Source organism: Haliotis asinina, chromosome 3 (assembly GCF_037392515.1).
Source record: "Haliotis asinina isolate JCU_RB_2024 chromosome 3, JCU_Hal_asi_v2, whole genome shotgun sequence".
Taxonomy (NCBI): domain Eukaryota; kingdom Metazoa; phylum Mollusca; class Gastropoda; order Lepetellida; family Haliotidae; genus Haliotis; species Haliotis asinina.
In genome coordinates this window covers 6,897,157-6,925,019 of record NC_090282.1, presented here as the reverse complement: position 1 = coordinate 6,925,019, position 27,863 = coordinate 6,897,157, and the positions used below count along the sequence as shown (strand labels likewise).

The 27,863-nt window shown below is 39.2% G+C and overlaps 1 protein-coding gene across 1 annotated transcript; it reads left to right on the top strand.

The window, feature by feature from the left end:
- Nucleotides 1-461: 461 nt before the first annotated feature.
- Nucleotides 462-27,863, top strand: LOC137277380 (tyrosine-protein phosphatase non-receptor type 9-like). Its single transcript, XM_067809086.1, has 12 exons — nucleotides 462-511; nucleotides 11,347-11,490; nucleotides 11,862-11,951; nucleotides 14,193-14,317; nucleotides 14,782-14,887; nucleotides 15,484-15,594; nucleotides 16,157-16,845; nucleotides 18,251-18,411; nucleotides 18,679-18,757; nucleotides 19,842-19,992; nucleotides 20,674-20,878; nucleotides 21,119-27,863. The coding sequence occupies exons 1-12, from the start codon at nucleotides 479-481 to the stop codon at nucleotides 21,340-21,342; spliced, it is 2,118 nt and encodes a 705-aa protein (XP_067665187.1). The 5' UTR covers nucleotides 462-478; the 3' UTR covers nucleotides 21,343-27,863.

The following is a 27,863-nucleotide window of genomic DNA, read 5'->3' as shown; positions in this document are numbered from 1 at the left end:
AACTTTATTTAGTATTACAAATAAAAGAGATAAAACAAATAAAAGCGACAAAACCATGTAAACCTTTAACAGAATAAAAAAACAAACAAAACGAAACCAGAACAGCATATAACAATTGGCCTGTAAATAATTTCATCTGACAAACAGGCGCTTATGTTGAACTGTTAACAAATCTATTCACGGTCTGTACGAGGACATTGATTACAACTCTCGCACTGCAGTTGGTCACGCACACACGCACACGCACGCACACACGCACACACACACACACACACACACACACACACACACACACACACACACACACACATACACACACACAAAAGCAAAAACAAAAAACAAAAGCAAAACCACACGCACAAGGAAAAAAAATTACACCCGGAAACCAACAAAGCTTCGTTTGACGTCATTCCTTGAAGTGCGAATTAGTTTTACAGAAATTCCTACATGCATGTCGAGTGAGTATTTCCGGTGTAAGATGGCCGCATCGCTTTCTCAAGAGGAGGAGAAGGTTTGCTTATTTCTTGTTTAATCGATATTTGTGTTGATAATTATTTGTTTCTGACAAAGAGATAATACGACTTACACCGCTAGTAATTTTAACAGGCGACTACACTGAATATAATGTTTGGGTAATTAATGAGTGTTCGGTTGAAACGAATTTCTCGGCAGCTGTCATAATCATACTAAATTTTGCATCGAATTAATTTTATTCAGGTTTAATTGTAAGCAGTTGTGTCCATTAGATATCTACACTGCCCACGACACTATGTAATAGCAAAGTGAATGATTCCACTAAGTCCGTAGATATGCGACAAGCGGTTTGGAATACTGAAATCAGGTATAAATCGTTATCGAGCAATTTTAACGCCTAGCAGTTGTCATGATTTGAAGTCTTTGAGGTTACTCCGTTACTCCTGCTTGAAATGCATTATGTTTATTATGACTATTTCTGGTGGTTAGGATTTAGTTTTAGGTGTTAGGTTTAGGGTTAGGTTTCCTTGAAACCTTTACATATTAATGATTACGTTGCTGTGTGATTATATGGTGAAAGAAATATAAACAATGATGTGATTGTGTGATGTAGTTAATGGATATCCTAAAACGAGCTGAATTCGATGGCCACTGATGGGAACGATCCTGTCACCTCACTCTCGCTGGATCACCAGCCTTGAGCTTTAACCAGCTCGCCCACCATGCCTCCGTGGTGTAAAGTTGATTATTTCTGTCAGACATTATTTTGATCACTTTATCACTCTATTGTCCCAGAAAGTATTCATAGATTATCCTAGGTTGATATGTGTAGGAGAAAACACGCCTGCGAGGTTTTTGGTAGACAATGTAGAACCGAAGGGAGAGTGAAATCCCAAGGGGAAAGCCCCAAGGGATTTCCTGCCCCCGATGGTTTTACATTGTCTACCAAAAATGAGGAGAAGTGTTTCTCTGTCATATATACTGTCAATGATGGGTAATTACAATGTAGATGATTACACTGAAGCGTGTGTAAAATCAAGTTAATGAGATTAACTATAAGTAGATAATTTATCCCCACCAGCTGTTTACATATGCAAATTAAGCAACAACAGTTCATCACAATTAAAATAGTGATTCATTTCATATGAATGTCCTAGTGGTAGAAATATTAACATATTCATCTTTGCAGTAAGTTCTTGGACATTTTGAAACTGTTATCACCCCTACTGCCATTGTATCTTGCATAAATCAAAACTTAGCCTACTTCATCCAAAGAAACCCTGTGAAAACTATGAAGTCATTTGCATATTTTCCGGAAGTGACGTGGGCCTATTGTGTAAGTTCACCCAGCACATGGCATGTTTTTTTAAAAAGCGGCAAAAAAAATTGTGAAAAGAAGTCACTGTCAGCCTTAGTTGACATGCCATTTTGGGATGCCATGGTTGCTTTTTTTGGATGCTGTGACTGCCGTTTTGTGCGCTTGGCGACTGTTCTCGGGCGCTGTTGTAGCTTATACGTGAGTTTTGTTTCCATTTCAAACGATTAGTTTCCCGTTACAGGGGGTTTGTTTCGGTTTTAGAGGATATTGTGACAGTTTCTTTTGCTGTATATGAGTTTTGTTTTGGTGTATATGAGTTCAGTTTTGATGTTTTGTTCACTGTTTGTATGGTAGAGTGAAAAATATGACTCATTGCTGAAAACCCATACAAAATCCCCTGATGTGGAGAGTGGCAACAGTTTCACTGATACAATGTCATCAACACTATTTTTGTAGGAAAAATGAAAATATCCTTTTTCACTAAAGGTTAGTAGAATATACACTTTAAATGGTATTAAGGATAAAAATGCATCACAAACCCTTGACAGCAGGATATCGTTTCATATCATTAGATTAATGTGCAGCAAGTGATAATGTCTCACAATGATTGAAATATTGATGTAATTAGAAACAATTATAAAAATTATACAGATGGGAGATTCTGACTTTTTACAAAAGAAATATATAACTAGCAAAATATCTATTTATTTTGTTTGTCAGGCCAAAATTATTTAACAGCATAAGCACCAACAATTATTGAGGTTTCTCTTGACAACATTTACATAGTCCAGATGAAATTGTGGATTTAGTAGCTAAGTGTTCAACTAGTTTGACTATCTAAACAATACAGACTTTAAAGGAAAAAGATTTAAATCTTAATCAGGAGATAAGGCTACTCTGATTGTGGTCTTTTAACTTTTATCTTTAAACTTTTTGGACCAGTAAATGTCATTTAAGGTTGAACTACTCATTCATTAAAGTGAAAGTAGACTTCTGAAGAGTGATTAGGTCCATTTTGTCTGCTGCTATTAACTTATGGTATTACATTCCAGGAATCTCTGGTTTGTGCCACAGTATCAAAAGCAGGGATCAAGGACAAAATATGTCGGTGTAATAAATATTACCCATGCTATTAACACAGTCTAAGTAAACTTAAGTCTCAGTGTATTTCATTACACTCCACCACTGAGTCTAACAAAGCCTAGCAGAAGGTCGCGTCAGATAACCTTTGAGCGACCTATGACTGTCCAATCAAACATGAGACGGTTAAATAGTTTTGCCCAATCAGACAATGGCTACTATCGGATCGGAGGGACTTTCAAAATATTCAGGTCACTGACACAGATCTCTCCACAAACAAAAATCCCATATAACACAGTTATTTCACCTGCAGTATACACTTTGGGGTTTCTGTTGACATGGTTACCATTAGCTAATATTAGCAAGATGACATCCTTGAGTATTGCCAAAAACACTATTTTCAGCGACTGTATGCCCACCGTTGTAACATATGCTGTGTGCATCACCCGGAAGCGAGAATACGCTAAATAGCGTTTGGAATCTTTCGGGTATGAACCTTTTAGAGATAAAAAGTTCAAAAGGTATGTGTGAATATCCCCTTTGGTGATTTGGTAAGCTGTGTTCTGATTGGTCTCTCTCAAAGGTTACCTGATGCGGCCTCCCATAAGGTTTTGTTAGACTCAGTAGAGGAGTGTAACGAAAAGTACTGAGGATAAGTTTACTTAGACTAACTATTAACAGACAATGTAATTCACTACAGTTTTCTCAAAAGGATGCTAGTCTGTATGTTGTCTGACTAGAGTTCCTGTTACTGTGCATAGGGATCCTTTTCGTGAGATGTGTAGGATACACAAGGGACATCAACAATTGGATATCATGGATATCATTTCCTGAATAAGATGGCGATCTCAACAATGGCTACATCCCATTTGTCAGACCCAAGAGTGAGAGTGGAGAAGGATCTCCCTTACATAAATAATAGATCGGTCCAATCAGTCTTAAGAAGCCCTAACTCTCATCACCACTCCCTAATTAAATATTCCCTGTTCTTAAGAATCAAGTGACTAGCACAAGAGCATTTACTTTTAATAATGAGGACACATTCCTTTCAATTTATCTATTGTAATATATACTGATTTGTACAAGTACTGAGTTTGTGTGATTTACTCTTTCTATTGAATAAAGCATAAGCCGGTGTAATTGTTCTTTTAAAAGACTTTTGTCAGTGACTTTCTACCTCTCTGTGCTTAGTGTAGTTTTAGTGCTCTGCAGCTCATTAAAATATATGCTTTATTGTGTAAATAAGTAAAAAAGATACACTTATGCCACACAATAAATTTCATCTGATTCTTTCAATTTGCCTCACTACATGACTATCAGTTCGACTAGTCCATTATCATAATGGGTAACAGCATTTGCTTTTATGCTCACTCAACTATATAATTTTGTGTAGTGCACTTTGTGACAAATTGAGGGACTTCTCACCAAATATTATAGTAGCATAAAATGGGTGGTGTAATTTAGTTACATAGTTGATGTCAGGCCTAGTGATCAGGGCATGCAAAGGGGGAAAAGCTAGAACATATCTACACTCTCATAACCTTGATTCATAAATGCATTGGAAATTCTCAGAAAACCATATTTGAAAGTGTTGATTTCATTTTTCATACTCACTGAGTATTTTATTTATTGAATCAACATTTTGAAACTGCCTAATATTCCACCTGTGAATGAAATGTTTGTTTACCAAAGCAATTTCCAATCATCACCCATTTATGTGCACACTAAATGTGGTGTCACCTTGTTTTGTGGGTTATATAAGCGGTTACAATATGCCACTATGTTTGACATCCCATTGCTGTAAGTATTGACACGTCACACCTGAGAAAGAAGACGACGACATGTGAAATGGTTTTTTGGTAACAGTATCCTGTTGACATGACAATTAATATAAATACAATTTTGTTATTAGTGGGATTAGTGATCTTAGGCTGTTTATCTAAGTGGTGGACAATCACATTTAGTGTACTTATGTGTAATGGCAGAGATTCGGAACATTTTTGTCAGCGAGATGAGGCATTGTGTGTACTTCAAAAGTAGTGTTTTATGATATCATACAAGACTTACTTTACGAGATAGCATGGTAATTACTGTGATCAACGAATCAAGGTAATCCATGAATATAGGTTACAGTTGTGTATATGTTGCTATTATTGCTGCACAGCATGTGCATGTCTTGTGCTGGAACACAACATCTACCATCAACATGATCAACATTATATCTGGATGATTCAGCTGCCAGTGTTGCTTCCTTATATTTTCCAGTAGCTTAATTGAACAGGAAATATAGAAATAAATTTCCGTGTTTCATGATTTGGTATTTCGCAATAGAGTAGAAATCATATTAAGGCTACACTAATTTTCTGTTTCTGGGCCACGCCATGCTTGTTGTGTTGTGTGATCTGGTTGTGTCTTACTGCCTGAATTTGACGACGAAATGAAAACCATATAAGTGTATGTCATGAGTGTCAAATGTATCAGGATATGAAGTGCAATTGCAAGACAAAGAAGCAAATCAGAGCCTTGACTTCCTTGCCACTGTTCATCTTTCCCCTGAGAAAGTATGAATTTTCGATAGTCGAGGACCACAGCCAAGTTACCACCAACAGTATGTCAACATATATTGTGACAAGCTGTAGCAAGCATAATTTTACACTTGAGTCTCATGACCCACAAAGACACAGCCTAGGTGTATCTGTTGTTGAGGAGATACAGGAAGCTCCAGATACAGTGTCAGGAAGTTACTACACAGGACCTCAGTGATGAATACCCTTTGGATGACGGCCTGCAGCTGTCGTATTACCCACAGTGCAAATAACAGAGAAAAACACAGCAAGACAAATGGTCATCTCAATGATGGTGTAGCATCATCACATAAACAATATGAGTCTTTTAAGCATTAAGTTTTATTTTTCTTGCCAAAATATTGCTGTTTCATAGTTTTAACAAAATTAACTGCATGGAGTTGGGGATATTTCAAACAATGACCCTGGAGAAATGTCTCTGTCCAAGGCCAAACAGGAATTAATGCGTGCTGTGCACAAAACATGTAAAATCGTAGACTGCTTGAATGCTTCATTCTGTGGCGCCTGTGGCAATGTGATCCAGGACTCTGTGAGGTTCCGTATTCAAACTCAGCTTGTATCAATATAGGGACTATAAAGCCAGAATGATGGCACTAGTAATAGTGTAAGTGTCCAGTCATAATTACCCATATTAAATAACCTTCAGCACAGCATTGAGCCTCATTTCACCTCACCTCTGAAACAAATGTTTTCTTGTTGTGGCCTGATAAAAGAATGTCAGTTTGAAAAATAATTGCATGTAACACTTCCTGTACTCTCATTACAGTCTGTTTAAGGATTCTAGTTGTAATATTTATAATTGAACAAAATCTGAAGTTCTACCAAACTGATAACATTTGTTGGCATACCGGAGTGCTTTCTACAATAGGATGGAACTGAACTATGTCCCACATCTAGCAGTCTGCCACATACCTGAGTTGATGTTGTTTAGGTGAGTGCATTGTATAGTGATTCATTAGGATCCCTCCTGTTTCAGGCTCAGAAAAATATGGTTCATACCCAACTCTGTTTTAGTTTCTATATGGCCTAAGTAACCATTATTATCAACAGGATTGGTTTCACTTCCTTTGTTTATTCGACTGAATGACTCATGTTTGGACTGTGGTCAAGTGTAGATGTACCAGTTGTGTGCATGCTGATGTAAAGAGTAAAACACAATGACTTACATGTGTGAGAAACTATCTCTGTGTTGTGGTGGGGAGTCCTATCAGCATTTCAAGGAAGAGTCATTCTTAAATTAAGCCCTTTGGATAACACTGATGACAGAGCGTGTCCATGGGGTATCAATGATCAGACTACCTACATAGCGTGTTCCTTGGGTAACACTATTAGTTACACTGTGTTTTGATAAGGTGTACGGGACTGTAAGACCCTTGTAAACTCTGTATTTCCTGAGGCGCAGATGAAGGCTATCCAGAATTTACAAGGGTTGTACAGTCCCGTAGACCCTTTCAAAACACTGTGTGACGAATTTATTACCCGTAAGATCTTTTAATTTAGCTTATCGTTAACAGCAACGTTCAACATTCGGCAGAATGAGAAGCAAAATGTTTTGCTTTGATAGGTCCCAGAAAAGTCATAAAGGGAGATAACTCGGGATGGCTTAGTTTATGACAAAAATGATCAAATTTGAGGTTTAGTGAAACGATAAGTGAAGTACAGAAACATTTTATCTCTTGCATATGTTTATTGACACAAATAAGAAATTGTGTCAACAATTTTATGACTACCTACATAGTGTGTTCCTGGGGTAACACTGCTGACTACCTACACAGTGTGTTCTTGGGGTAACATTGATGACACTACTTTCACAGTGTGTTGTTGGATAATCCTGCTGACTACCAACATAGTGTGTCCTGGGGTAACACTTATCAAACTACCTACATAGTGTGTTCCTGGGGTAACACTTCTGATTGCTTACATAGTGTATCCTGGGGTAACACTGCTGACTACCTACATCGTGTATTGATGGGGTAACACTGGTAACTACCTATATAGTGTGTTGATGGGGTAACACTGCTGACTATCTACACAGTTTGTTCCTGGGGTAACACTGCTGACTATCTACATAGTGTGTTCCTGGGGTAACACTGCTGACTATCTACACAGTTTGTTCCTGGGGTAACTCTACTGACTATCTACATAGTGTGTTCCTGGGGTAACACTGCTGACTATCTACATAGTGTGTTCCTGGGGTAACACTGCTGACTATCTACATAGTGTGTTCCTGGGGTAACACTGCTGACTATCTACACAGTTTGTTCCTGGGGTAACACTGCTGACTATCTACATAGTGTGTTCCTGGGGTAACACTGCTGACTATCTACACAGTGTGTTCCTGGGGTAACACTGCTGACTATCTACACAGTTTGTTCCTGGGGTAACACTGCTGACTATCTACACAGTTTGTTCCTGGGGTAACACTGCTGACTATCTACACAGTTTGTTCCTGGGGTAACACTGCTGACTATCTACATAGTGTGTTCCTGGGGTAACACTGCTGACTATCTACACAGTTTGTTCCTGGGGTAACACTGCTGACTATCTACACAGTTTGTTCCTGGGGTAACACTGCTGACTATCTACACAGTTTGTTCCTGGGGTAACACTGCTGACTATCTACACAGTTTGTTCCTGGGGTAACACTGCTGACTATCTACACAGTTTGTTCCTGGGGTAACTCTACTGACTATCTACATAGTGTGTTCCTGGGGTAACACTGCTGACTATCTACATAGTGTGTTCCTGGGGTAACACTGCTGACTATCTACATAGTGTGTTCCTGGGGTAACACTGCTGACTATCTACACAGTTTGTTCCTGGGGTAACACTGCTGACTATCTACATAGTGTGTTCCTGGGGTAACACTGCTGACTATCTACACAGTGTGTTCCTGGGGTAACACTGCTGACTATCTACACAGTTTGTTCCTGGGGTAACACTGCTGACTATCTACACAGTTTGTTCCTGGGGTAACACTGCTGACTATCTACACAGTTTGTTCCTGGGGTAACACTGCTGACTATCTACATAGTGTGTTCCTGGGGTAACACTGCTGACTATCTACACAGTTTGTTCCTGGGGTAACACTGCTGACTATCTACACAGTTTGTTCCTGGGGTAACACTGCTGACTATCTACACAGTTTGTTCCTGGGGTAACACTGCTGACTATCTACACAGTTTGTTCCTGGGGTAACACTGCTGACTATCTACACAGTTTGTTCCTGGGGTAACACTGCTGACTATCTACAGAGTGTGTTGCTGGATAATGCTGCTGAGTATCTACACAGTGTGTTGCTGGATAACCCTGCTGACTATCTACACAGTGTGTTGCTGGATAACCCTGCTGACTATCTACACAGTGTGTTGCTGGATAACCCTGCTGACTATCTACACAGTGTGTTGCTGGATAACCCTGCTGACTATCTACAGAGTGTGTTGCTGGATAACACTGCTGACTATCTACACAGTGTGTTGCTGGATAACACTGCTCAGTATCCAAACAGTGTGTTGCTGGATAACCCTGATCACACTACCTTTACAGTGTGTTGCTGGATAACCCTGCTGACTATCTACACAGTGTGTTGCTGGATAACACTGCTGACTATCTACACAGTGTGTTGCTGGATAACACTGCTGACTATCTACACAGTGTGTTGCTGGATAACCCTGCTGACTATCTACACAGTGTGTTGCTGGATAACCCTGCTGACTATCTACACAGTGTGTTGCTGGATAACCCTGCTGACTATCTACACAGTGTGTTGCTGGATAACCCTGCTGACTATCTACACAGTGTGTTGCTGGATAACACTGCTGACTATCTACAGAGTGTGTTGCTGGATAACACTGCTGACTATCTACAGAGTGTGTTGCTGGATAACCCTGCTGACTGTCTACGAGGGTTGGCTGAAAAGTTCTAAGCCTCACTGTGAAAAAAAGTTACAAAGTCCACGTTTGTAATTTATTTTTCTACATAGTCCCCTTCCAAGTTCACACACTTTTGCCAGTGATGCTGCAAGGCCTGAATCCCGGTCAGGAAGAAATCTTCTTCAGCTACCCTTAAAAAAATCAGTCACAGCGGAAATGACGTCATCATTACTTGCAAAATGGCGAACGGCGAGTTCCTTTTTCATTTTGGGGAACAGGTGGAAGTTAGAAGGAGCCAAATCAAGTGAATAAGGAGGATGGTCAATGAGTTCAAAGCCACAATCGCGGATTGTTGACATGGCCACCACCGATTTGTGAACAGGCGCATTGTCTTGGTGGAAGAGGACACCTTTAGCGATCATCCCTCGTCGTTTGGCTTTGATTGCTTCTCGCAACTGGTTCAGTAGATCAGCCGTTGATAGTTTGACCTTTTTCAAGATAATCAATGAGCAGAATACCCCTGGAATCCCAAAAGACTGATGCCATCACCTTTCCAGCTGAAGGAACAGACTTGGCTTTCTTCGGAGCTGGTGAATCAGGATGCCTCCACTGTTTTGACTGTAGTTTTGTTTCTGGTTGAAAGTGATGTATCCAGGTCTCATCTATGGTTACAAAACGTGCCACAAAATCATCGGGATCTGCTTCAAAACGACGCAAATTGTCAAGGGACGTCTGGAACCTGACACGTTTCTGTTCTGCTGTCAAGAGCTTTGGCACCCATCTTGCAGAAACTTTAGTCATTCCTAATTCGTTGGTGATAATATGCTCAACCCTCTCATGAGAGATGCCCACTACACTAGCAATATGTCGAGTAGTCAATCGTCGATCATCCATCAACATATCGAGCACTCGCGTGATGTTTTCTGGAGTGGTTGCTGTTGAAGGCCTTCCTGAGCGTGGGTCATCATCAAGGCTTTGTCTGCCAGGCTTAAATTTTGCAGCCCACTTCTTTACTGTGGAAAACGAAGGAGCATCATCCCCTAGAGTGGAGACCATGTCAGCATGTATCTGTGTTGGGGACATCCCTTTCTTTTGCAAGTACTTGATGACTGCCCTGTATTCAGTTTTGTCCATTTATGATGATTTCAGAGGGTAGGTTTACCAAAAGAGCTGTAGTTGAGATAAAACTATTAGTACGTTTGTAGTTCTTGTGTCTATGATTCACTAAATGATTGTCTTCATTGGTGGCAAACACCTGTCTCTACCTGGTGGGGAAAAATCACTCAGGCTGAGAACTTTTCAGCCAACCCTCGTACATAGTGTGTAACTGGATAACACTGCTGACTACCGACATAGTGTGTTCCTGGGGTAACACTTATCAAACTACCTACATAGTGTGTTCCTGGTGTAACACTGTTTATTACGTACATATTGTGTTCCTTTGGTGTTTCCTTCCTTAACTTAGTCTAGCTTGTCCTTAGTCAGAATTTCATGAGGAGAAACATGAGTACTTGTGGAATATTGCTCATTGACTCGTAGCAAAGGTCAAATCAGTTTTATTCCTTCAGAAATGTACCTGGGATCAGTGGTATTAACAACACATAGATATATGATGAACAACAATATGTAAATATGTAGTCAACACCATTGCATTAATATGTGGTCAACACCATTATGTAAATAAGTGCTTTAACAACATTACGTAAATACTCGACAACATTGCATTAATAATGTAGACATCTATTTGCATAAATATGTGTTTAACAATGTTATATAAGTATGTGGTCGACAACATTGCATAAATAAGTGGTCATCAACATTGTATAAATTTCACCACTATATGTAATGTAGCATATAATAACTATATGTAATGCAAGATAGCAAAAATGGTGAGAAGATATATTCTGTAAATACAGGGTGACATTAGCACTTAAGTATTCCGTGTGTGATATGTTTCAGCTCTGTATGATATGCATGTGGTGTTTTTGTGGAGTGACATGCTTGGTTTTTTATGCAGGTTGTGCAGCACTTCCTGGATGAGGTGAACAGACAAAGGGTCTTTAAGCAGCTGGGGCAGGTCACTTGGAATGATGGAGTCAAGTTTCTTATGGCCAGAAAGTTTGACCTGAAAAGGGCCATTGACTTATTCATCTCTCATGAGGTTAGTATAACAGGATGTTGGGCAGTTTCAGCCAGCAGGGAGGAGGGGGCTGGGATATTTCCTTGTTGCCTCGATCCTGACCCAGTGTTACTCTAGTGCTTCCTTGTTTACTTTCAGGAGAATCAGGCAGGCTTCCTTCGTTTGGATCACCATGATAATAGGGTTAATGCTTCATAGTTGAATGTCACAGCATCATGTAATGAGCAGATGTATATTTGTCATTTAGGACTGTTCCTAAAGTAGCATGGGTAGCAATACACAGTGTTTTCCTCTAGACTAGTTCATGGTAAGATTAGTAAGTATGTTAATGACTTGATTGGTGATTTTAAGTCACTGTGATTAGGAAGTAATTTATGGTTTGCTTTTTCCAGGGTGTAAGAGAAAGAGAAGACCTGCTGAATATTGACCCAAGTGATAAGTACTTGCAGAGAGAAATAGCTACTGAAAAATTTACTATCTTGGTGAGTGCACACTGTTTCTCTATACTATGATTGGTGTTTTGATGTGCTGGAGGCTGTTTAGAGTGGTTATGTGCCCTGTCAGAGATGTTTGGTCTCTTTCACCATGTGATGTCATTTTGTCTTCACTTAAAGGTAACATTATTTCAAGTTTCAATTCTTGATTTCAGGTATGTTGTAAGGTATAATATGTGGTTTATTGTATCAACGGGAAGCTAAAGTGAGTTCATATGTCCCAAGATGCATAACATAAGCAAACATATTGTCAAAATGTTTGACATTGTGACTTTAATGTTTACTTGTAGTAGGAAGGTTCCATCTAGTGTAGTGATGGAACTGTTTGAAGTGCAGGTTGGGTGGGACGTTTCACTTGATGTTTACGGGGGGTGGGATGTTCCATGAGATGTTTAATGGGGTTGGAACATTCCACTAGATGTTTACTGGGGTAGGGAGTTTTACTGTGTTGTTATGTTCCATGTGATGTTTATTGGGTTGGGATGTTCCAATTGATGTTTACTGGTTTTAGGATGTTCCACGTGATGTTGACTGGGTTGGGCTCTTCCTCTTGATGTTTACAGGGGTTGGGATGTTCCACTAGATGTTTACTGGAGTTGGAATGCTCCAACTAGATGTTTACAGGGGTTGGGATTCCACTTCATGTTTATTGTTGGTGGTATCTTTCACTTGATGTCTACTGGAGGTTAGATGTTCCACTTGATGTTTACTGGAGGTTAGATGTTCCACTTGATGTTTACTGGGATGAGATGTTTCACTTAATGTTTACGAGGTGTGGGATGTCCCTTTGATGTTTACTGGTGTTGGGATGTTCCTAATGATGTTTGCTGGGGGTGGGATGTTCCACTTGATGTCTTCTAAGTGTGGGATCTTCCACTTGAGATATACCAGTTTAATGGCCTCTTAATGCAACTGTATCAAACACTTTCATTATTAGAAGCTGTAAACCATTCACTTACCATAGAGTACTTGTCATATCTTCTGAGGAACATGGGAAGATATGACAAGTAATCTCTGTGGGAAGAGAGTGATATAAACAGGAGAAGTATATATTTCCTAATGATACATAATAATATCACATGCCTTTAGATTAGATTGGTAATCAATGCTTTCTTTACATTTGAAGTGTATATACTAAAAATGTTTTTGCATGGGCAAGTGGAGCAACTCTTACAATGAAATAATGTGTAAATGGGAAATGAATTGTTTGAAAGCACACCTGGTTATTGCCTTTTCACGTTTAAATCAGGTGAATATATTTATTTTTAGCATTTTATTAATGTGATCATTGCGTGCAACAATAGTGGAAGACACATTTAACTTCCTGCCCAGTTGTCAAGTCCCAACAATTTATTGACCCAGGTGTAGTCAGTTTGTTTGTTAAACTTGTTCCTTGTAGAAGACGACGTCTTGCTTTTATCATTCTTTTGTGATGATGATATACCACTTGTTTGTTTGAATCGTAGTGTTATCCTTCGATGATGATTGGTTTGTCAGCAAATAGCTTCTGCGCTTCCCCAAAGTGGTAAATATCTCTGGTCTCCGTAACTTTGGGTATATCTGCCAGCATTATGGTAACAGGAATACAGGATAACATTTTTAATATGAACTTTACTAACAGTTGAGTCAGTGCCATTTCAAATGCTATAAGTATGTGGGTATGTGCTCTTCCATGGTATCTTGTGTGACAGTGCTTGTTATCCTGTGTGTCATGTTATCCTCACTGTTATTTCATCCTGTGTCACATTTATCCTGTGCACCACATTGTGCCATATCACATTATCCTGTACACCACATTATGCTGTGTCACATTATCCCACGTTACATTATAATGTTTGTTGCATTATCTAATGCATGACATATGTTTATTGTAGCATTAAGTTTGTCACATTATCCTGTGTGTCACACTCTACCACGACTTCAGTAAATACTGGCTTGTGTTTGGGTAATCAAAGTCAATCATAGGTGTATGATCACGTTATACACCTCTGATTTTCCAGCACAATATGTATTTGTTTTAGATCTGAATAATTCAGTTATGATAGAATTGAAATAAATGTATAGTGATGGAAAATCTCAGGTATAATTTTATAATATTATAATTTTGTTATATACCTCTTATTTTCCAACACAATATGTTTATTATTATCCTGTGTTTCATATTCTCTTACCAACATGTTTTCCTGTGAAAACCATGGTCCTATTGGACATGTTATTATGTATGTGCAGAATGGTCGAGACAACAGTGGAGCCGCACTCGCGTTGTTCACAGCTCGGAACCATCACCCCCCTAAGACAACTCACCAGATTGTCCTTAAAGGTCTGATCTACCAGCTAGATGCTGCTCTACACAGGTAGGACCCTGTTGTCCAGTCAGTGAGTGTGTTTAGTTTTACGCCACTCAGCAGTGTTTCAGCTTTATGGTGGCAGTCTGTAAATAAGCGACCCTAAACCAGACATTCCAGTGATCAGCATCATGCGTATCAATCTGCATGATTGGGAACTGATGACATGTCAACCAAGCCAATGAGCCTGACTACCCGACCCCATTAGTTGCTTCTGAGATTGATTCTCAGCAGCTTTACTGAATCAAATAAACATATTAGACCTCATTCCTGATTCTGCATCAGTTATAGCTGTCATTTGAAATCCTTAGTGGAACGGGGTTAGTGTAGCCCTTGGCCTAGCCTGACTGTCTTCATGTACATAAACAGTTAAAATACTGGTATCAGGTCACAACTGATGTCAGGTGATGTATTGTCTTGGTGTTCTCATGATCCCTTTGCCTGATATACTAATGGTGCTTCTGTTTTATCAGCCTGGAGACTCAGCGCAATGGCCTGGTGTTTGTCTACGACATGACAGACTCAAAGTATGCTAACTTTGACTATGAGCTAAGCATCAAGATTCTCAACCTATTGAAGGTAATGAGCACAACATATAAGAAAGGGCTACTGCTGAAATGTTTTAAAGCCATTGAATATCTTACATGCAGACTGTGGTGGGGGGTTGCATATGCATTGTCAGCAGTTAGACTGGGAAATTTAAGGCATCTCTCTAACAAGGGCACCGGTCAGATTTTTATTTGGAGAGATCTTACTTCAAGGGGTAAATCTAGCTGTAGAATTAATTTGTCAGTAACCTGATAAGACTTGAAACTGTGAATCAGTTAGGAGCTTTGTACAGTGTTATGGTGCAGTTGCATGCTTTTAGATCTTTGTTCTGCAGAAATGGAAGTCAAATGTGCTTTTAATGGCATTGGTTGATTGTGTCCTTGTTCTCTGAATAAGTAGACCGCTTGCTTTAATCGCTGGAATATTACTGAAATCTGTCATTTAATAATTTCTTAACGCCATCATTCCCAGCAATGCATTCCAAAGGTCAAACAAGTTATTGATGTTGTCAAATCCTGGCAAGATATGAGTCACTCTGCATCTTTACTTGCAGATATAACATATGTTTGTGTTGGAACTGAGGCTGGAAGTCAGTGTTATGACTGTTGGTCCTTTGATGTTTTCAGGGTGGTTATCCAGCCAGATTAAAGAAAGTCCTCATTGTCACAGCACCCCTGTGGTTCAAGGCTCCATTCAAGATCCTCAGACTGTTCGTCAGAGAAAAGTTACGTGATAGGGTAAGTGTGTGTCACAGTTTGAAAGTTACTGTTTACTGAACCACTTTGTTGGGGATAACAAAGAATTATTAGAATATATTCCTTTAAGTCCATATATCGAGTACATAATTGTTTTGGATGACATTCCATTCCTGTAGTTGTTTAAAAGAACAAACAAAGTGTCAATAAGGACATACAATGTCTGACTTGCCTGATATATATGCAGCCCCCTGTGTTATATTGTATTGTTAGTACGGTATGGAAACTATTCATTGGTCCCAGCATGATGCGGGGTGGTGGTGTAGCCTGGTGGTAAAAGTGTCCACTCTTTGTGCAGAACATCTGCACTTGGGTACAGTGTGTGAAGCCCTTTTCTGGTGTTCCCAGCCAAAATATTGCTGGAATACTGCTAACAGTGGTATAAGAACAAAGCTCACTTCAACATGAAGTGTTCTAAAGTGTGGCTGGATATGATGAATATCAAGGTCGTTCAACAGGGAACAGTAAGTATTCAGTCAAGTTGGACATTGTGTAATGATCTTTCTCTCCCAGGATGGATGGTGACACTGGTACTATGTTTCAGGTTTACACCGTGAGCTTGTCCCAGCTGTCCCAGTATATACCCCGAGATTCTATCCCGGTACATCTAGGGGGAAGCATTCCCACAAGCCACAAGGCTTGGCTACAGTTGTGTTATAAGATCGCCACCAGTGAAACAGTAGACATGGACTCCTACTTCATAAGCAGGAAACGCTCGTACAGCTCCACAGGAGACGGTGAATCTCGGAGCTCGGTTACCCGCAGTCTCTCCAGTGATATGGATCTACACTTCAGTGATATGGACTCAGAGACCTCCAAGGAGACGGTGAATGAGAAACACAACCATGAGGATCGTGAGAAGGAGCGGGAAGATGTTCAAGATGGGAACAAGGATGTGTTGATAGAAAAAGAATCTGATTCTATTCTGATGTCCGGTAAGAAACGCAGGACCTCAGATGGTAGAAGTAATGCTGATTCCAGGAAGAGAATTTCTGACTCCAGCACAGTGGATAATTCACCCAATCATCAGCAGGTATCTGATTTGCCAATTAAGCGGCGACCTCCATCGTCTGGGTCAAACATCCTGGATGACTCTATCCACATGCCAGATCAGGGTGGTATGAACCTGAAGCAGTTGGTGGAGCATGTCAAGTCACTGCGGAGGAAGGGATTATTTGCAGAGTATGCCAGAATCAAAATGGAGGCACCCACGGGAACATTCAATGCATCAAAGTGAGTAGCTTGTGACTGGTGTTTGTTTCAAATAGATCAAAAGATATCCAGTGGTTGTCAATCTTTTCTCTTTTGTATTTCGTTGGTCTTTTGGCCCCTGCAATCATTAGTTTGTTACAAGAAGAATATTATCAGTAGTTCTTCATTTTCAAATGAAATTTAGATTTGAACACTGATGTCTTTCATCTTGATACATATATCGTGCATATGTACTGAACAAGAGATCAGGGTTCGTTTGGAAATTTGTCATTGTGAGAATATTTAGTCAGTCTTCCCTGTGAAAAAAAATGCCCCCCAAATATTCATGATCAGTAACTGGTTTTGTTCAGCATACAGATCCAGGATTTAAATCTGTCTGACTTGCCTTAGGTATCTGGAAGTGATATATGACTGCAACTAGTGTTCTTCAGATTTTATGACAGTGAAAACTGAATAAAAGTTTAAAGTGTATTGTACTTACACTTCCACATTAAAACCTGACACACACTCTCATTCAAAATGTTCAGGTTTACGGTATTGTTTGAGTGAAATATAAGACTGAGTGTATTCTTTGATAATAGCATGCGACTCCTTTCCCCTTGTATTGTTAGTGGGAGCATGGACCTATCATCATGTAGGGAATCTGGGCTTGGTCCTCAGTGACCTGTGTGGGTGTAGGAGGGGGCTAAATAGGTCATGTGGTCAGTCCAGGTGACTTGGTTGATCAGGTGTCACTTTACTGTGATGGCACAGATACTTACACTAAACCCTGATGGCACAGATACTTGCATTATACCCTGATGGCACAGATACTTGCACTATACTGTGATGGCACAGATACTTGTACTATACCCTGCTGGCACGGATTCTTGCACTATACCTTGATGGCACAGATACTTGCACTATACCCTGATGGCACAGATACTTGCACTATACCCTGATGGCACAGATACTTGCACTATACCCTGATGGCACAGATACTTGCACTATACCGTGATGGCACAGATACTTACACTATACCGTGATGGCACAGATACTGGCACTATATTGTGATGGCACAGATACTTGCACTATACCGTGATGGCACAGATACTTGCACTATACTGTGATGGCACAGATATTGTACTATACCCTGATGGCACGGATTCTTGCACTATACCTTGATGGCACAGATGCTTGCACTATACGGTGATGGCACAGATACTTGCACTATACGGTGATGGCACAGATACTTGCCTGTAGTGTCAGTCACTTGTTTGTCTGGTCTTTGAGTCAATGTTTACAGCCTGCTAGGTGCAGCATAGAACATCAACTGTAAACACATACTTGATGGTTTTTAGTATCAAGGTGTTCTTGTTTGTTGCATAACTTTTTGTAATGTATGTTGATCATTCCGAGAGTACAACAGTGACAACTCTTGTTCCAGAGCTCGCTTTAATCTGCCAAAGAATCGTTACACAGATGTGCTGTGTTTCGACCATAGCCGTGTTGTCCTGCCTGTCATGGATTCGGACCCCTCCTCCGACTACATCAATGCCAACTTCGTCGATGGTTACATGCAGAAAAATGCTTACATCAGTACACAGGGTGAGTTCAAGAAACGCTTGGCTCACAACCCCCTGAGCATCCTTGATTCTGCGATTATGCTGAATGTAAACTTAACCAAGAGATTTCTTGAGATGATGGAAATAGTTTCATCACTTATATTTACTTTTTGAGTTATTGATACATATGTGTTTGACACACACATTACACATGTCATGAACATGCACATACACACGCACACAAAATTTGAATTTCAGTTTGTCAGTACATTTAAACATAACAATTACTTGTATTCTCTTTGTTTTTCAGGTCCTTTACCCAAAACCTTTGTGGACTTTTGGTCAATGGTGTGGAATTACCAGTGTCAGGTGATCGTCATGACAACAAGGTAAAAGACACTCATTATTTTGGTTTCACATATTAACAGTAAATGTTCCCTGGAAAGAAGGTTTCTGTTTCTGTCTGTATGCAAGACGCTGTCATTGTAATGTACATGACAGATGCCATGGTGCCATGATGAGTAATTGGGAATACTCTACCCTCCCAAAATACAGTGGTTAGAGTGATACTTGCTCTTTCAGTTTAAGATCCTACTCAACTGAACCAAAGTCAGAATCAGAAAAACAGCTGACAGTATTTGAGACATATATTATTTGCCAATCTTTTCTTTCATATAAAGAAATAAATTATATCACTACAAAAGTCATTGTAAATTGTTGATGACCACTGCAAAATATTCGAAAACAGAAAAGGATCGTCGATACATTATTGGAAATATCAACTAGATAAACATTTCAAAACATCCTGTACCAGAATCATGATTAGCTTTCCTTTTTCCAAATTAACTTAATGTTGAATATTAGCAGAACTATGGAGGTACAATTACTGATTGTGTTTTAATTAATCCTGTCCAAAATCATGAGATTTCCTCCATGGCTTACTTGTCACAATATAAGCACAGTGATTCTGCACCTTTTCTGGGATGTCTACAGAATCTCCAATTCTCATGAATTTGCTGCATTTGTCAAATGAAGAACCATCACTTTTGCTTCCCCCAAATAATAAAGGTTATAATGGTGCTTCACAATAAGGTCATTTGAGTATGTGTAGAATGTATTCACTGAGTTCCTGTATGCACCAAACCAGTGAAGATATGGGTCAGAATTGATCTTCAGTAACCCCTGCTTGTTGTATGAGGCAAGTAATGGGATCAGGTGGCCAGACTATCTGACCTATCCCAGTTGTGTAGATCTATGCTCATGCTATTGATCAATGGACGGTCTAGTACAGACTCGATTATTTACAGAATGCAGCCATATAGCTAGAATATTGCAGAATGCTAAAAAAAACTACACTCACTCACTCACTCACTCACTCACTCACTCACTCAATCACTCACATGTTCTATGTTTAAGCTGTTATTGAGCCTTGCTGTTCTGGTGGTGAGTGTATGACTGAAACTGTTGTTTCAGGACTATTGAGCGTCAGAGGATGAAATGTGGCCAGTACTGGCCCAATGAGGAGCAGACAGATGAACAGTTTGAGGAGTTTATTGTCTACAACAATGGTATCAATACACTCAAAGACTACACTGAAACTAAGCTTCTATTGCATAACACTAAGGTACGTACCATTCTTCTTTCTAGGTATAAAATCTATATGTCTCATGAGCCTATTTCTGCATCATATCATGCATCCTGATTGGTTGGCTTCCAAAGGTTGACTTCCTGCAGACATTATATCATGTCATGGCCCTTGTATAGTTGTAGATGCCACACATCATGAGGATTTGTTTTATGATGAAAGGTTATATCAGATTTTCATACTAATATTTTTCACTGTAAAGAAAGCTTTTAACTTGCTCAATACACCATAATAGGTGTTAATCATGTGTTGATTGCTTGATGTATTAGGGCAATGTATTTAGCATCTCAACACAGCTCATAAAATCCTGTAGGGCAAGAGCGGCTTAGTAGCATTAGGTTTAAGAGTTTCTGTACAGAGTTATATCCCTTTGATATACCAGAAGCCTATGATTATGTGTTCAAGCCCTTATGAGTACAATACCAGTGCATGTGGGTTTCTTCAATGTTGTGTCCTACATAGACCTACGCAGCTCTAGGTCATCTTCCCATATTAAGCTGCATTGTTGTGAGGAATGCAGTTAAGAGCAGATTTGAACCCAACCAGTTACTCATGCATAAAGTCTTTACATTCCAGCCTACTTGGATAAATATTATCCTGCCCACTTATTTTGCTCACAGACAACAAGAGACAGAAAATGATTCTGTCTTGTATTTTCAGACTGGAGAGTCAAGGGAGATAACTCATCTACAATTCACCAGCTGGCCTGACTATGGTGTTCCCCCAGCAACAACTTTCTTAGACTTTCTCTTCCATGCAAGACAATGTCAGGAGGAAGCAACAAAATTCATGGGTGGAGGGTGGCAGGGACATCCTCGAGGCCCACCAATGGTTGTTCACTGCAGTGCTGGCATTGGCAGAACAGGTTTGTTGTCTACTTATTTTGTATGACAGATGTATTCAGGCAATGATAATAAATGTAACATTGAGTAAATGTGACTTATATATTGGGTACATCTACAGCAATAAGCACTTTCCATAATCTGAAATCAGTAACTTTTACACCTTACATTGTTTTGCATAAAATATTTGTTTGTTTGCCAATGAAACTACCTGGAATCACTTCCAAATGTACTTAATAAAGTTTGACCTGATGATGTTGCAGGAACATTCATAACCATAGATATCTGTTTGCGGAGACTGGAGGATATCGGCACTGTGGATGTCCAGGAATCTGTACGACGCATCCGCAGCCAGCGATGCTACAGCATCCAGATGCCTGACCAGTATGTCTTCTGTCACCTCGCTATCATTGAACACGCTGTCCGCAATGGACTCATAAAAGAAGTGGACTTGGCACTACTAGATGACAGTGATGAGAGTGATTAAACATCATCTGCATGTGGGATTTACATGACAAAACTTTCAAAATTCTATGTCAGGGCCTGTGCTTATCTGTTCTAGCAGTGCAATTCATTGCATGTCTGGTGCTGTGTGCCTGCAGTCACTGGCCTGCACCAACTTCTTCTTCTCCATCAGTGGAGAAGTGTGTTGTAGCAGCTGGTGAACACTGCTCTTCCAGCTTCTCCCCGTTGAACTTTCTTAACAGAAACAGACACATGTTCCAGTCCCTGTGAATCAGTTTGAAATAAGCTTCCAGTTGTTTTGTGCTTTTGCCATTTTGGAAGGCTTGGTGTAAATAACAATTAGGTTTTTGAATGAACAGCTTTGATATTGTTTCCTGCAGATGGGCTTTGTATTGAAGAGACTATGAAAACACATGTACCAGTGAAAATCTTTATGCATTTGTCCTGTTTGTAGGGCAGTTGCCAACTCAAATTATGGTGGGATTTACCCTGTAGATCACTTGCACCAGGGCAAACTCAGCATAGACATTTACAAACTGCCAGCTGAACCTTATTTTGGATATGAAGTGTGCACCAACAGCTTGACTGCAAGTGTAGACTCTAACTTGGGTCACAAGCATTCTTGTTTCTTTGGTTTGGTGGACGTGTTGCAGCTGGGAGTTGTCAGTCTCGTAACTCATTCTTTTACAGTCGTAATCATCTCCAGACCACTAAAGAAATTGTGGAATGTAATTTACAAGTCAGTGACTGTCAACTCATCTGGTGTGAAGTGGTTCAACTTATGAAGTGCGGACATGTTATCACCTATCATGAAGTGGTTCAGCTAGAATGCTTGCACAGCATCACCTCTCGTTAAGTGCTTCAGTATACGTGTGAACATTGCATGAACTGTCATGAAGTGGTTCAACTTATGAAGTGCGGACATGTTATCACCTATCATGAAGTGGTTCAGCTAGAATGCTTGCACAGCATCACCTCTCGTTAAGTGCTTCAGTATACGTGTGAACATTGCATGAACTGTCATGAAGTGGTACAGCTAGAATGCTTGCACAGCATCACCTCTCGTTAAGTGCTTCAGCATACGTGTGAACATTGCATGAACTGTCATGAAGTGGTTCAGCTAGAATGCTTGCACAGCATCACCTCTCGTTAAGTGCTTCAGTATACGTGTGAACATTGCATGAACTGTCATGAAGTGCTTCATTTACATGTGGACATAAAAACAAACTTGTGGTTCAGCTTAAGTGTGGACATCAGTTGTCATGAACTGGTTGAGCTTATTTAGCTTGGACCAGTGCATCAGTTGGTCAGGGATTTGGGTGAAGTAACCTAGTGCTTCAATTCATGGAATATTTGTAGAAAGCTGATTACTTGGAGGGAAGCTGATGGACATGCCAGATGGCTGTTGAAACAGATTAACAATGTTGGGTCATTGATTTATCTGTCTGAGGACATCAACTTCTTTTGCTGTTTTCGAATATCATTTTGATGGGCAACTTCTTTACTTTGTTTGTATCCTTGAAATATACTCTCTTTTTTATGATTATTTTTTATAGTCCTCCATTTTATTTATTTTAGATGTGTTTTCTTGCATCAGCTAGTTTAGTTTGTCGATTTGGTTTAAAGGACGTGTGTACTTATTTGTTCTTAGGCTATTGTGATGTCTGATCTGTGTGTTTCACGAACAGTTTACATTTTCAAACCTCACCAAACATGTCATTAATTTATTGTGTGTAAGTATGTAGCTGTTACAACATGTTGGTGTGTGCAAGTTGTCTGCCAAAATGTTGATTACTTCAGTAACACTTCACTCTTTATCAAGTATGAATTTCATATTGTATACATGGTTCCATGAAAATCAGTAGTATGTTTGTGTGAGTTACCATGGTGACTCAATTTGTCAGGTCACAGTGTATTTTGCCTTCACTATGTGTCAGCTTGTAAGTTAGTTTGCAAACCCAAAGTTAAGTGTCTGAACATCATGTTTTGGTGGTGTGATAGTGTGTCTGTAGTGCTTGTTGTACTGTACCACCAGACACTGCTAGTGGAACATCTATGTATTAGAAATGTCTATAGAGACATCTAATGCCGTCATATACTGTTTCCCTTTTGACATATTATGTTTAACCATAGGTCATTTATTCATATATTTTATACTCAATGTGAAGAGCTGATATTTCTGAAAACACTGTTTTTATTTGTGTTGTATAGATAATACTGTTTCATTCATCACCTTCAATAAACACTGCATTGAGAGGCTGATATCTAGGTCACCTTATATTTAGGTGTAAGTCATCTCATAGTCACATATATCTATTCTGTACTGTATAGACAAATATCACAAATGACACCAGTAGGATGTTATTCCACACTCAAATGACACAAAAACAAATTAGTGGGAGAAATTGGGTATTAGTTGCTTCAGAAGTTAAATGTATGTTGTTTCCACTATTAGTGAGCATGGATGGGGCATTCAGGAGAGACTAGTTTGTTACCTGGATCAAAGAGAGAAAGAGCCAAACCTTTTCCCTCAAGTAAACTGACCTATTACAAAATCAGTAGCCAATAGGTTAGAAAACACAGGACTGGCTATATATTATTTTGGGGGGTGGGCAGTGATTGAGGAATGGATCCTAAGTTGCTGACTCAACAACTTCTGTGTCATTTCAGTGGAATGGGTCTAATAGAGGGGCACATACTGTTTTTTTTGACATGTTGATTTCATAACAGAATCATGCATAATGAAAGAGGTCTGGGGCAGTAAATATTAAGTTTACATTTTGTTAGTAGCAAAATGTTTTATTGGTGTTTTTTTGTATGGCATAAATCTGTTTTATAGCTAAGTTATGTAAAGCTGCTATATAAATAGTTCACTTTATGTTTACAGCATTACCTTCCAATTATCAAAGACAGTAACTTGTCTGTCCTTGGTGACCATTGGCATTTCCTTGATTGTCCTTATCTAGACTTGACAGTTGATTGTCTGTCCTTGGTGACCATTGACTGCAGCTTGTTTGTCCTCATTTACCATCGACAGCAGCTTGTTACTCCTCATTTACCACTGACATTAGGTTGTCTGTCCTTGGTTACCACTGACAGCAGCTTCTTACTCCTCATTTTCCACTGACATTAGGTTGTCTGTCATTGGTGACCACTGACAGCAGTTTGTTACTCCTCATTTACCATTGACATTAGGTTGTCTGTCCTTACTCACCACTTACATCAGCTTGATTGTCCCCATTTACCATTGACAGTAGGTTGTCTGCCCTTGGTGACCATTTACATCAGCTTGATTGTCCTCATTTACCACGTACAGTTGTTAGTCTATCCTTGGTGAACATACACAGTAGCTTGATTGTCCACAGTTAGCATTCACATTAGGCTGATTGACCTTGTCTGTCCTTGTGTTTGTTTTCATGAAATATGTATGTTCATGTCAGCATGTAAAATACGGGAAAATATTCAGTGAAACATAACTGCAGTCCAGCTGTATATTGATGCAACAAGGATCAGACTGAGACAATCATCCTTGCAGCAGTACTGCATACACTATAGATTACCATATACTCCTATATATGTAAGTAGGTAACAGAAACAATATAAATACTGCTCTGCTCTGCATTTAAAAGTGTGTCTACTGGTCATTATGAAAACATTGTTCCCCAGCATCGGGCAACCTGGCGCAAATGGCCAGCATTCGTTTCATATTTTATGGAGAAGGCGGTGTTTATTTTTATATTTGAAATTTAGAAGTAGAGAAGACAATATTTTACTCACCAGTTGTTACTGGAATGTTTACTGGATTACATATTGCAGTGTATCTTATGTAGGAAAAGTATTATTCTAAATATTGTATCCCTTCTAAAGGTTGAAGTTTGTGGAGAAAGATATTTTCTTAAATATCCTTGATGAAAATTACATGTACATGTATTTACTATCTGTCTGTCATTGTTGTTTTCTGGAATATGAAATTTCAGAGCAATTATGAAAAACTCAACCTATTCTGAAATGACTGGTTCATTAGAAGTGTAGCAAGGTTCCATATTGCTGGTGTGCAGTGATTGATGTATGTGACATGGTAGTTTCTGTGGCCCCTTCCTGGTGACATCTTCCACAACTTGATGATGATGTTCCTCACTTCCTCCTAGAATGGCCATGCCTCATCACATGTAGGACACTGTCTGCACTGACTCATTGTCAGCCCCGACATGTGTACATTTTCATACTTTCGATATCATGTTTGAGGTGGTCGAGTTACTGGGAGCAAGTTGGAAGATGATCAAGTTTCAGTATGTGTTTGGCACGAGAACCATATGATGGTCAGTGAAGTCGAGTTATTATCTTGTTGTCATTAAAAGCATTTTCAAATGTCTTTTTCATCAGTTTCATGAGACTGTCATAGAATTGTTGATTTTTTTAGTCTGCAAGTAAAAACCATCAGCTATTGCTTCATTGTGGCACAAAATGCAATACTGTCAGTGTCGATCCCTTGAGCTTTGCTTGTATGCCATGTAAAAGGTGTACTATATGTGGTGGTGTTGCAGAATCCCATCAAAATGTGTGTGATGTTTGACTATTCGAGCTTAAGATTGGCATCTAGAAATGAAAATACTACTTGCTTATATTTTGATGTCCTGTGGTGATGACTTTGTTGTGAAATTATCTCATGATGTTTTGCATGTAGTGTATTGGAAGTAAGGGGAAGTAACTATGTGCAGCTTAAGAAATGCTGTGACATATTCTGTACCTGCTGTGCTACCTACCATATAGGAAATATGATGTGTTGACGTTTTCCCTCTTTCATTGTCTTTTGATGGTAGATCAGCAGGTCAGTGCACAACTGTAATTCATATCTGCATGGACACCAGTATCTATGTTTACAGCCAGGATCTTTCCTCATGGGTACAATGTGTGAAGCCAGTGGTGTCCCCAGTGTGATATTGATGGAATATTGCTAAAATCAAAACATCTTTTGACTGTTTTATTTAATGAAAGGAGTCCACAAAATGAATATATGGAGTCAAACACAGTAAAATCTTGAGTGTAGGTGTTAATTACGCAAAATATAGTGCCCTGCAGTGACTGGTTTGAGACTTTGAATATCAGTGGAAGGAAAACCAGCAGTTGTGTTCCCAGCTAAACAAAACATGATAAGGATCAGGAATGATCGGTTCAGGACAAGGGATCCTCATGTATGTTTGTTCCAAATGACAACACTTTTAGATGACACTTATCTGCTTTTCTTTTCTGATTAAAAAACACACAAGAAGTCATAGTTACATGTGATGTTTGTGGTCCAATTTAGTAGTAGCATAGGAGACTGATGAAGATGGTTGACTTATGTGGTGGTTGGGGTCTAAATGACACTTCGTGTAAACTTAAAGTATAGTTTCCACAGAATAAGTCATGCATGTCAGGGCTCAATTTAATGATTTGTAACTTGCTGTTGAGCAACCCAATATTACAAAGTGCATCCTAGTGATTAGTTTACCTTTAGCAGGTGCAAGTCAATTTTTGAGACTTCAGCGAGAAAACAGAATGAGGAGGAGCTGACTTGGAAGATTGACTTTGATGACTGTGAGCAGTGGTTGCAGGACTGACTGAATGACTGTTCATGAAACTTTAGGAAGTATAATAACTAATTTTACCAGTCCCAGAGTTGTTACATTGTTCTAAACTGTCATTACCAAAACTCAAGCATCATGTTTTATACAATATTTTTTCTTGAGCAGCAGGTGCAACCTGGTTTTGTCTGATGCATCAAGGTGTCTACCTAAGGTTGCACTGGATGCATGTTGGTTTCATTTCTTTAAATTGAGCCTTACATGTAAACTTAATGAAATGTGATTAGTGAAAATCACCCCGTAACAGCACTTCATTGAGCCAGGATATGTCAAAGGCTGAAGAATGAGACTGGCCATTTTGTTCAAAACATTGTGAAGTGAAATCAGGGTGACCAACCATTGTACATCAGATGACGTATGTATCCTGTTTTAGTGTTGCGCAACCACTATGATAATACCAGGCATTGGCAGGTCGCTGACACCAATTGTTTCCACTTGATTAAATAATTGTACTTTTGATCGCATTTCGCTATTTGAAAATCCTTATAAAATTTGAATTTTTATGTGATTATTTTGTGTGCAGAACTGCCAATTATTTCATTGCTGAACAATTGATATTTAGAGGAGTTAGTTCTGTGAGTTTTACATTCAACATTCTAAAGGAAATGGAATAGGTGGACGTTTGACTGCTTTTCAAGAATAACTGCATGTACTTGCCACTTCACCATAGGACAATGATTGGGATTCTGATGTGGGTCTTCATTTTGCTGGTAGCTTATAGGCCCAGCACATCTCATGGAATTAACACAGAGACCAATAGCTGTCTATTGGACCAAATACTTTCATCTGTCCTTGTGATCACATGTAATGTAAATCTCAGGCTTATCAACTGACGTATTTGTTTTTTATTTGGTTTATTTTGCTCTTGACTTAAGGAGATTCCATCTTCACTATGAAATAAAATGTCACTATACATGTA